Raw genomic sequence first — 12,778 nt, forward strand, 5'->3', positions numbered from 1 at the left:
AAGCATCATGAAACCACTAACAAACACCTTGGTGAACTTGTTACCACTTCCTCCATGTGGTTTCTTCCTTCACAAGGTCCATGAAATGATGACCTCTTCCTAAATATTTGTCAACTATCCATTCTGCTCAACTTACCCCACTCTCCCCCACAGTATCTAATGTCAAACGTTGGCAGTATATGCTATTGTTGTACTTATGTGCTCAAGAATCTTCTCTCCAGTTCAATACAATAGACCAGTGAATTGTCTCCTTATTTAAAACTAATGACAATGCTCAAAGCTATAGTTGTTGTGGGGTTATGTTGACAGGCGGTGCTGTGTGTCCTTTGTTGTGCGGGTGGTGTGGGGTGTATTTGTGTTAGTGTATCTCCATTGTGGCGCGTGTAATCCACATGCTCCCTAATCCACGAGCAGGTGGCCAGACTGGTCAGGTGGCCTTGACTGATGAAAGCTATAGTGTTCTGGTAGAGTGTTAAAACACTTAGAATCATTGATGCGAGCTGAGAGATGGTCTACAGGTCATCATTGTGACCAGTTACGTTTGGAATGAGATGTCCCTTTGTGTCTCTTTGTGGACTCAGGGTGAGATGGTCCCAGTTGTCCAGTACAGAGAGGGATGCTATGTAAGGTTGATTGGACCATATCTAGTGGATGGGGGACATTACAGTACTGAGGTGGATGAGCCTCCAAGTCCCTGCGCTGTCTGATTCAGTCTTACAGTAGTTAGCTAGGACGCCAGGAGGTAGCTGACAGCTGGGGTGGCCACCTGACCACTAACCTTCACTCTGGAGAATGATTAAAACATAGTTTTTGGCCCTTAGACACTGATCTAAATGGCATCTACACAGTAACGGAAAACTATAATTATCAACAGTAAAATACTCTGAAACATTTTACTGCGGCATACTGTAAATGATGGTGCGTTGTGGAAAAATGTTGTGGGCGGGGAAAAATGCAACGATCTACAAGACTTCAAAGAGGACCAGCCCACATTGTGATACAGAATGAAATGATGTGTAATGAACCTATCACCCATAATAAAGCACAATGGACTCTCCCGAGTTGTGCAGTGGTCTAAGGCACTGCATCTCAGTGCTAGAGGCGTCACTACAGGCCCTGGTTCGATCCCGGGCTGTATCACAACCGGCCGTGATCGCGAGTCCCATAGGGCGGCACACAATTGGCCCAGCGTCGTCCGGGTTAGGGGAGGGTTTAGCCGGGTTTGCATTCATATCGACAATATGGCCATAGTCTATAACCAGAATGAATGTTGACTGAATCATTTGTTTTCTGCTATTTAATGAAAGATAGGACTCGTTCCTATAGAAGAAGCCTATTTCAATTCTTAATTTCTTAACTAACTCATCAACATGCTTTATGAAAGATAGCTTTTCGTCAAGCCCGATGCCCAGATATTTATAAGCGGGGACACGATCAATGAGGGCACCATCCATAGCATGTATGCATAAATCATCAGATTCATATTTATGTGATTTGGAAAATAACATGTACTTGGTTGTACCTGCAGTATTAAGTACAAATTCAAGTTCAACAAAGGCTTTCTGCTGGGCAATAAAGGCAGATTGAAGCTCTGACAGAGCCTGGTCAGCTGTGGGACAATAGCATATACCAAAGTGTCATCTGCATAGAGGTAAAAGTATATATTTTTTGTACAGATAAACCAATATTGTTCATGTAAATAGTGAAAAAAAATGACCAAGAATCGATCCCTGTGGGACACCCATTGTTATGTCCAGAAAACCTGATTTAACACCATCAGTAAATGCACACTGTGTTCTGTCCTTTAAATAATTGTCTAACCAGCGTGTAGCTGGTTAGACAAAATGATGAAAGCCTCTTCATAAGAAATTAGTGATCCACAGTGTAGAATGCTTTAGACAGGTCAAACAAAAGGTCCGGACTGTGTTTCTTCTTATCCAAACAATTAAGAACATAATTTAAAAGCAAAGAAGTAGCCAAAATGGTGCTATGACCTGCTCTGAAACCTGACTGCTGTTATGTATTAAATTTGAGTATTTATCAAGGATTCTGTTAAGGCCTCTAGAAGTAAGTCGCTCTGGATAAGAGCGTCTGCTAAATGACTTAAATGTAAATGTAAGTACAAGTGATTTAAAACACCAAATATTCATTAATATGCTCTACTGTGGAAATACTTTACTTAGCAGCCAACCTGCTTGCACCAATCCCTTGTAATTACGGTAAAATACTGTGAAATACAAACCCCTCTCCTAAATTAATTTAATTCAGATTATGGTAGCGTTTACTTTTTTTTTTTTTTTGTATAATACAGTCAGTTTTACGGTATTGTACTTTTTGTCATTACACAGTACTTGCCTTGATACAGTATTTATATTACAATAGGTATACTGTAATATGAAATACAAAATTTCACTTGCCACTGAGGCAGTAAGTTACTGTAAAATTCTCTGCAACCCTTTTACAGTGTACCCATAATGATACAAACACTAGTCAGAGTCAAGGGCCTCCTGACTTCTGTCTTCTCTCTGTCTCTTAGTACTCATTGTAGTTGTGTGAACAAAGAAACTGCTGCGTGAACAAATAAACTGTTTGCGACTCGCTCAATTTTTCCATCTCTTGCTGTCTCTTTCTCTCTGATTGCGTCCCAAATGGCAACCTATTCCTGATATAGTGAGCTACTTTTAACCAGGGCCCTAAAGAGAATATGATGCCATTTGAGACACAGCCCACTCTCAACTGAGTCAGGTGACATCCTGTTGTATTATAAGTGACATCGTCACACTCAAACACCTGACCGGTGGGCCAAAGAGGTTCCATCACATGTCCCAGTCACCATAGAGAGATGTTCCACCCTTCTAGGGACATTGTGCCTGACAACACACCACCAGTCTACCAGCCATTTCAAATTCCATTCCAAATGCTTTTAGCCTCACAAAAAGCTTATGAAGGCTTGCAAATTGTGCCATTAGATGCATGTAATCTGTTATTAATGCATCTCCATGTTGCTCTTAAGGAGATTTGAGATTTTTTTTAATACTAATGGTGTCGTTGGTATAAAGACCGGGGTGTTTTGTTGGCTAGCTGTACTGCAGTCTGTCTGTATAATCCACGTTGAAAGGTCTCCAAGCTAAATGGACGCTGCATTTGAAAAAATAACTAGGCATTAACATGCAGAAAGCCCTGATACTCAAATGTCTTTTAACATTTATTTATTTTTTATTTTTACATATGTCAGAATATTAAAAACCTGTTAATCAGCTTTCAGCTTTGTGAGGTTTTTTCTCTCTGGAATAAAGAAGACAATGTTGATATATTTGGCTGACATTTGTAACCCCATCAATATGGTTAAAAAAGCCATGCAAACCTAATTCTAAACAACTAAACCTAATTCAAACAACTAAAAAGTCCATTCAATTTACAGTCATAGTTATCTACACTTACACACTATTTACTTATATAAAGTTAATTGTTATTGGGGAGATTTATGTACAGATTACCATAACGTTTTCTAAGAATTGAGAGAAAGGCATGCCATTCTTGAGTATATTTTATTATATTTCCAAGAAAATCTATTCACTAAGGTTAGAATATTCCTTCTCTCATGTAAAAAGTGTCACCAAAACCACCACACACAAACACAAAGGTTTATTGAAAAAACAAGCATCAGTTTGACATAAAAGATTGTTTTCATTTTTTATACCTAGCATAAGTATGACATGTGAATGGTCACACATGAATCCTTGGACCACCCCTGAGTATGGTTGGCTCTAGGTTGCCTGAAATAGCACCAACAGAAGGTACACTGCTATCATTTTGAACTACACTGAGGAAGTGCATTTTGGAACTCTCGGACCCTTACAGAATATGCAGCAATATTCCATTTACAGCACCAAGTCACAGTCAAGGGGAGAAAACGTGACTGGGGAACTCCCCTGTAGTGCCAATCAAACCAAACTATGAGTGGGTTTTGTGTGTATAGCCTATCCTACCTGTTGGTTGAACTTTGTTATGGGGCCATGGAATTGTAGTTTCAGTCATGTCACACTCAAATATGACAATTGATCAGTCTCTTATACTACAGATAATGTATAGTACCTTGTTATGTCACACATATTATATTTCATCAATGAATGTGTAATGTAAAAGGCATTTCCTTCACAATTAATTACAACCAACCTAACCAATCATTCATTTTTCACTGTTTTGTGCAGTCGCTGTTTTTCTCCTAATGTTCCCTATTTTGCACTTTGTCTTATTAAAGCATCACGTCACATTCTGTCACATTAAAATAGGCATTGAATCGCATAAGTGTCTGTCTGTCTGTCTGTCTGTCTGTCTGTCTGTCTGTCTGTCTGTCTGTCTGTCTGTCTGTCTGTCTGTCTTTCTCTGTGTGTGTGTATGTGTGTGTGTGTGTGTGTGTGTTGCCTGTATCATGGTTATTAACCATTTACCATATTCCCCAACCGTCAAATAGTACGTCCCATATACAACACAGAGACACTATTGTTTAATGAAGTCAAATTAGATTCCATGTTTGTTGATGTAGATGAATGGTGTATGTTGATGTGATGCTGTCACTGCCTGTATCCCTATTGTAGGACAACATAAACAATAGTCTTTAGTTTAGTTCTCACAAACAACAAGGTTGTTCATTTATTTTTTAAAGAGGTTCTATTCTATATAAAACAACACTTGTATACATGTTTTAACAGTGTTATTGTAGACACCTGCGTTTGCTGCATGAATGGGAACTGGTAGATTTTCTAATTAAAAAGAATGTTACAATATTATGGTTTATGGGGGGGGCTATACAAACTAAATACTGATGATATCATTGATTATCAATGATTGATTTAATATTGATAGCTCACATGGGAGAAACTAGGCTAATACTTTTCCCAATTCCGATATCAGATGTCAGAATATTCCTAAACCACAGTAGTCTTTTTCACTGCATGGATGAATATCACTGCAGCAGAAAATAGAAAAATATAACACCTTTGAGATTTTTTTCACATTTTTATTGTCAAACCATGAAAAGATGCTCAAATTCACAAAACCCATAAAAGTGTTGACAAAGCTTCCTAACATAGCCTATTTTATTTTATTGCAATGCTTGTAAAATTCCCTGGACGCGCGGCTAAGTGCCTGTCTGCCTGATGTCGCTGAGGGGAAGCCCTATTTTGCTTCTCGAGGGCCGTTAGTCCAGCCAAGAGAGTTGGGCCTCGTTTCCCAGTTGAGGTGTGATTTAAGCATTACGATGATGGTACCAGTTGCATCGTTATTTACGAGTGTTTCCCAAACAAGCACATAGAGAGAAGTTAGCTAAGTGCGTCGTTGGTTAGACCATGTGTTGCTACTGACAGAATCTGTCACTCCCTGATCTGTTTCACCTGTCCTTGTGATTGTCTCCACCACCTCCAGGTGTCGCTTATTATCCCCGGTGTATTTATCCCTGTGTTTCCTGTCTCTCTGTGCCAGTTCGTCTTGTCCGTTCAAGTCAACCAGCGTGGTTTTCCCCTTGCGCCCTCTTTTTCCTATTCTATTCTATTCTATTCTCTTCTCTTGCTAATCTTCCCAGTTTTGACCCTTGCCTATTTCTGGACTCTGTACCTGCCTGCCTGACCAAACCTCGAGCCAGCCTGCCACACTGTGGTGGCTACTTTGAAGAAACCCAAATATACAATATATATTTTGATTTAACACTTTTTTTGGTTACTACAGGATTCCATGTGTTAATTAATAGTTTTGATGTCTTCACTATTATTCAACAATGTGAAAATGTAGGAAAAGCCCTGGAATGAGGTGTCACAACTTTTGACTGGTACTGTATATTTCAATCATATTGTGTTTTGTTTTGTCACTAGGCTACTGTCTGTCATTTTTGCTTCAGTATGTTCCCATGAAATAAGGACAGAGATACTCCTCCCCCTCCCACCACCCCCTCAGACGATCCCACAGGGGAAGAAACCAGATGTGGAGGTCTTGGGCTGGCGACGTTGGGAGGCTGTTTATGGTAGAAAAAATGACATCAAATTATCTGGCAACAGCTCTGAAGGACATTCCTGCATGCAATGTAAGACATCTGAGGCATTGTTGTGAGAGACACAACTGCACATTCTAGTGGCCTTTTATTGTCCCCAGCACAAGGTGTACCTGTGTAATGATCATGCTGTTTAATCAGCTTCTTGATATGCCACACCTGTCAGGTGGATGGATTATCTTGGCCAAGGAAAAATGCTCAGTAGCAGGAATGTAAAAACATGTGGACCAAATTTGTCAAATCTTTTTGTGTGTATGATTGTTTTATTTTAGCTCCTATATATATATATCCTATATTTTTGTTCAATGTAACATGTTACGTTTGGTATGGTTACTTAGTGCAAAAACTAAAGGAGGGTGGATGGGTTGGCGTATAAGGCGAACGTCTAGCTACCCAAAGGCTGCGAGTTCGAATCTCATCGCTAATTAGCAACATTTCAACTACTTAGCATGTTAGCTGACCCTAACCTTATCCCTTTAACCTCACTAGCTAACCTTAGTCACCATGCTATAATGTGTTTTGCAAATATCTAAAATATAATACAAATTGTAATTTGTAACATATCATACAAAATGGGTGATGGACATTCACAAATGAATACATACCATATGAAACATATGATATCATACTAAATGGAGTGTCTCGGATTTACATAGCCTACAGAATAATATAAAATGCTCCAAGACCAGGTTGCCCCCACTTCATCTACACTGATTGAAGTGGATGTAATAAGGGATCATAGTGTCACACCCTGATCTGGTTCACCTGTCCTTGTGATTGTCTCCACCCCCTCCAGGTGTCGCTTATTATCCCAGTGTATATATCCTTGTGTTTTGTGTCTCTCTGTGACAGTTCGTCTTGTTTGCCAAATCAACCAGTGGTTTTCCTTGCTCCTATTTCTTTCCCCAGTTGCTGTTTGTTTCTAGTCCTCCTGGTTTCGATCCTTGCGTGACCTGACTCTGAACCCGCCTGCCTGACCACTCTACCTGTTCTGCATACCAGCCTGCCTATCCCCTTGTACTGTTTTTGGACTCAGATCTGTTTCTGACCCCTGCCTGGCCTGACCTTGAGACTGCCTAGTGTCTGGTACTGTTTGGTCTCTGACCTGGTTTATGAACTCTTGCCTGACCTGCTTTCATCCGGATTCACCTGGTCAGTCTGTCACGAAAAGAGCAGGTGTTCCTAAAGTTTTGTACACTTATAGCCTATTTATCTTTAATGTAGTCATCTCGGTTTTAATCTGAAGCATCGTTTTATCTTAAAGTTATTTGTAACAATTGCAAATCGCAACTTTGTATTTGTAGTCAACTTCGTTCTGATATCTGCGGTCAGACATACCTAGAATCAAAATGTTTAGGCTATGTTTAGCAGACATCATTGTGAATAAAGTGACGCGGAAGGGCGAAACATCTAACAATGCAATTTGGCTGTGCATCTCTCAGGTGTGCGAAAGTTTTTTTAAGATCAACGTGAGTGAAAAGGCTCTGGGGAAACAGATCGGCTACTAAAGATGCATTGTAATATGGTTCTAACAATTATATTAACGGTACGAAGGCTCTGGGAAATGAGGGCCAGGTCCTCACTCCGCAGCAGGGGCCAAGGCAGGGTTTTAAAACTGAGTGCGAGGCTCTTTATTGCCATCCACAAATGCGATGAGGGGATTAATGAAGCGTCTGCCGGACCCATATGTCCATTCATGCCGCGTGGAGCTTAATTAAAACCAAAAGCCTAGGAATGGCATGTTGCCGGAATTATAGGTCCCTCGTCCTGGGATCCTGGCCTGGTCAAAGGAAGTGACTTGCTAGCTTAGCTACACGGTTTTAAAACATCAAATAAATCCGATGTCATTTCTGAGATGTATTGTTTCATTGTTGACAGATGGTTTTTAATATTTTTCGGATATAGTAAGCCTAGCCAAATTGATTGCTGCAAAAACATGTGGTGTAGTAACATGACGACAAAAAAAAGATGGGTCATTCATTAGAATAGTTCTACAATAATTTGAATTATGAATTATAGCATTGACAATTAGTTTGATATTTTTTTCATAATCAAAGCTGTTCATTCTGCTGTCTACTAATCTTGCCAGTAGTCTCACCAAAGTTCAACATTCAGTTGAAATTCTAACTTGCTGCACGATACATTTTTTCAAATCGTTTGGATAGCCTACATTTCCTGATGATTGACTCAGAAATAGGTGTTAGCCTAACATTTAATAATCTCAGCAGCACCGGACAATATCATTTTGGGATATTTCTCAAATGACCAATTTCCACACACAATCCACCTGCCACCCTGACACCTTCTACAATGCTAAACTAGTATGGAATTTTCTAGACGCAGTGCAGACAATTTGATCAACAGACTTGGGCCATTGATTAGGCCTACTGCTATTGATTGATGTTGACTGCATTGTCTCTCCTGCTTTCAACAAGTAGCTAATTGGCTTCAACAAGTCATGACAGCACAAGCATCCCAATTCTGAAGAATTTCCTAGCTCTTTTTCCAATAATTGGGCAAAAGATCAGAATTGGGCTACCTGTGTAAACGCACAAGCACATATGTCCTGGATGTGAGGCACATCTGATGTTTTAGATTGAATTGAAATGCATTTAAATAAGTTTTTCCCGTTTGATAGGAATATACTCATTTTGTAAAATTATACAATATATTGATCTATCATCATATCGTGTTCATGCAGAAATAATGCTGTAAAATCGATTCCTTTGTTGGTGTTGTCTTTTTACTGACCAATGCATGCTATGATTATAGACGAATTTGTTTTTTCTTCTGTCCATTTGTGGATTTAGACCAATAACACATTGGTCCCCGTTGTAGTCCTACATTGGGATTTTATAGTTATCCACAAAAATAATGTAAAAGGTGAATTTCCCTTTTCTAAAAAAATAAATATGTTCTCATATTTCTCTCATATCTTGTTTTTTCTCAAGCCGCTAACGCCACCAATTAGGCCTTTCTAACCTCGTGGAAAATAGAATTGCCCCTGTCGATTGGTGCTAATTCAAGTTCAAACTGACAACAAAACCGTTCAAACCAGCAACAGCATAGAGTGACATTGACATGGGTCATACAACTCCAGAATGTATGGTTTATACTGAGTTTGTTTTCTCCCTTCTGAAAGACCTTAGCCAAGCGGACACTTTCCTTTCGTTTTTATAACCAATAACAAAATGCCCGTCTGTTTGATTTTAACAGGACGTGTTTTATATGAAATGTAGGCCTAAAAGCCCGAAGTGTTTTTATACTGCATTGTGATTATTTCTATATCTGGTGAATGTAATAGTTACAATTCTGACAAACACATAAGGCCTATTTTCAGATGGGAAAAATTTTGCTGACATCCAAGGCGGGATTTTTGCAAAGCTTTTAAAAACGTAGTCCTTTTTTTAGCAGACAATTTAGTGGGACTGTGAATGTTGGTTAGTGATTAGGGGCTTCTTGGAAAGCCGCTTCATGTGAACTGGACAGTGGTTAGCTGCCCTCTGAACCAAACAAGGCCCGTCAGTGAAATGTTGGATTATCCTCCCGGAAAACGGGATTAGCATAGTTTTCCCATACTGCACATTCCTGCTACTGACACTTTAAATTGTGTGTGTGTGTGTGTCTGTGTGCTCCGAAAATTTGCTTGGTTTGATTTAAAATAACATTGTTGAAATATGCATCATGTTTTATGTAATATGAATAATTTTCACTGAAACTCGAATGTTGCGTTGACAGAAAAAGTAACAACATCGAGGCTTAAAAAATGTACATGTTTTGATGAAGTTAAACAGGCGACACGGGATCAGTTCAAACGGTCTTTATTTGTGTGCTTGGCAGTTTGGCATAACAACCTTGAGCTGTATTTGGTCATAGACGGACACTGATGTTTCAGGCAACGTTGCTGTTCATTGACTCCGCCACTCACACTGTTTGAGAACTCCCTATTTCAACTAATATTTCATCATAATAACTTATCATTTGAAACACTTGGACATTTTTTTTTTTGTTATCCATTCACAGCTGGGTGATCGCAGATGGGAAACTCAGAATTGCATACAAGGAATCACAGTCTCAAAAAGCTAACAATGATAGAGAAGATGAAAAACACGTAGTGGGACATTTATGAGCACACGAATACTGGTTGATTGTCTCTTGGAACTAGTCTTATAAGCATTTTTCATAAATTAAATAGTGCATCCAGGTTCGCCTCAAAGGCGCGCGCACAGAGATGTGCGGGTACACACACACATACGCACGCACGCACGCACAATGCTTTGATCAAAGGGCCCCTTTAGCTTGCCAACCAAGAGGAGAGGGTCGGGGAGTCGTAAGAAGCTTATGGAAAGCTGACCAATTCCACGCGCTTAACCGAGGTTTGGAACTTCTCTTGATCATTTTCTTCTTGGGTAACAATTTTGTTCCATGTCCTTGATCAAAGTTAAACAGAGTTCACTCTGAATTTTCAATAAATTAACCCAACAGGTGTGACGCAGTCAGACAGACAGACAGACAGAGCGGCAGCTCCCCTCCTCTCCCACTGCTGCTGCTGGGGTAATAGTTTGACAGACACTAAGGCCCAGTCGTTGGAAAACGTTCCCTTTCGGCGACTCATTCACTGCCAACCTGGGCCCACCGGATTGACTGGCCTTTATTTCACCACATTGTGAAAAGATAATGTAATTCACTCATTCTTCTCACAACACCTGAAATTTCCAAGACGACTGGTCTTTGTAATCCAAACAATCCGCGTTGAAGTTGAGTTTCCAGGCCGCGGCCTGGTCTTTGTAATCCAGGCAGTCTGTGGGACCGCTGAAGCCCAGTCCCGCTGCCCCATAACCCTGCGTGGCGAGGGAAGAAGCCGGGCTCAGGTGGCTGGATACCCCATTGCTGCCCATGGGGCTCATTGTGGAGCCCGCGGTGGAGAGCTGGTGGTGCATAGGCGCCAAGTAAGACCCGCAGTCCATCCCGCTGAAATACGATGAGGATCCGGTGTAGCCCTGGCTGTATCCGGACGCCTGGGTGTAGGTCATCGGGTACGACCGTTGCATACAAGAGGAGGAGGAGGTAGAGAGTGGGTCAGAGAGAGGAGAGATGGAGGCCGGGCTCCAGATGGACACGGGTGCACTGCTGCTGCTCACGGCCGGGATTGAGGTGCTGGGGGGCGGTGTGAACTGTCCGCTGGCACCGCTCTCTGAGCTGGCTTCTCTGATGGGGGAACTTTTCTTCTTGACGGGTCTGGTCTTGCTCTGCGCGCCGCTCTGTGACTGCTGTGCCTGCTGGCGACACTTCGCCCTTCGGTTTTTAAACCATACCTGAAAGAAGGATAAATATAAAAATAAAACAATGTGTTATAGCGTTTCCTTCATGTTTTATTGCAATACAGTCATCTATACAGTGGATGCAAAAGAAAACACTGGTAGGACTATTCACTGGGAGATGAACACTCCATCAAAGGAATAGAGTGGAGAAGACACTCACTCTCTGAAGTGGCGTCTGGGTGCTTGACTTCTCAAGCCCAAATTAATGAGCTGTGTGAGTGGCCTTCTCTCAGAATCTGGATGGACGCGTGTTTTTACGCAAAGGCCCAGGAACTTACCTGAACACGAGACTCGGGTAGGTTGATCTTCAGGGCCACTTCCTCGCGCATGAAGATGTCTGGGTAGCGCGTCTTGGCGAACAAGTTCTCCAGAATGTCCAGCTGAGCACGCGTAAAGGTCGTCCTCTCGCGCCTCTGTTTACGAGGGGTGGCTGTATGAGGAAGAGTAAACATTCATTATAAGACTACAAATACAAACATGTTATGGCTTTAGAGGAAATTTCAGACAGGGAATATTTGTCCGTTGATCAGACCCAATTTGCATAAGTTTTACAATAGTTTTACATGACTCTTGTTAGTTTAGGACCATTGCTGGTAATAATTTACATTTACACCCACAAAGACCATCAGAAAATTAGTTATGATCCCCTGATAGTTTAGATCATTCACTATAGGTCTAAGCAAAATTATAATGTTTATAAAGCCAGTCGAAATGATTGATTTAAGGCCAATGATTTAAAAAAATCTAACTATACATTGGTTTATTTTATTTAGCCTGCTTTAGCGTATCGATCATCATTTCGAAATAGACAAGACATTTCACAAAGACAAGCTATGCAATAAGCCATTTTACGTTATTTGACTATTTAATGGTTATTTGTAAGAGATGTGAAGTATTCCATGTCCTCACCTGGATAGCCGACAGACGGATGGAGTAGGTCCATCCCGGAGGCAGACAAACTCAGGCCGTTGACTGTATAAGGTGGCTGCTTCAGATAAGACATCATTCTAGCCTCCGATCGAAGGGCAAAGTTGGAGAGAATTTTGAAAACAGAAAGTTCTAGAAAAATACCCGTTTAGTTGAGTCCTCAAGTGTTGGATTCTTCTCAATTATTCTGTCCAATACCTGAACAGAGCACGACAGGAAAGAGAGAAGGTTGTTTTGGTTAGACGATAAGTCCTTGGTTTTTCGCTGGAGTCGTTACACACTCTTTACACAACGAGGTGAATTTAAAAAATGAGCGTCGCCCTGTGCGCCCAGCGCTCTTAAAGCAGACCGGAGACCCCCAGCTGTCCTTGTGGACTGAGGATGCTCTGTCTGTCTGACAAACGTACTACCCTCTCTCTCTCTCTCTCTCTCTCTCTCTCTCTCTCTCTCTCTCTCTCTCTCTCTCTTTCTTACACACACACACACA

At 40.9% G+C, this 12,778-nt stretch overlaps 1 protein-coding gene across 1 annotated transcript; it reads right to left on the reverse strand.

Moving 5' to 3' along the window:
- Window positions 1-9,857: 9,857 nt before the first annotated feature.
- Window positions 9,858-12,447, reverse strand: LOC115107348 (homeobox protein OTX2-like). The gene is made up of 3 exons (XM_029630745.2): window positions 12,274-12,447; window positions 11,643-11,794; window positions 9,858-11,358 (listed from the first exon to the last, which is right to left on the reverse strand). The coding sequence occupies exons 1-3, from the start codon at window positions 12,368-12,370 to the stop codon at window positions 10,741-10,743; spliced, it is 867 nt and encodes a 288-aa protein (XP_029486605.1). The 5' UTR covers window positions 12,371-12,447; the 3' UTR covers window positions 9,858-10,740.
- Window positions 12,448-12,778: the final 331 nt, after the last annotated feature.

Source organism: Oncorhynchus nerka, linkage group LG24 (assembly GCF_034236695.1).
Source record: "Oncorhynchus nerka isolate Pitt River linkage group LG24, Oner_Uvic_2.0, whole genome shotgun sequence".
NCBI classification, from domain to species: Eukaryota; Metazoa; Chordata; class Actinopteri; order Salmoniformes; family Salmonidae; genus Oncorhynchus; species Oncorhynchus nerka.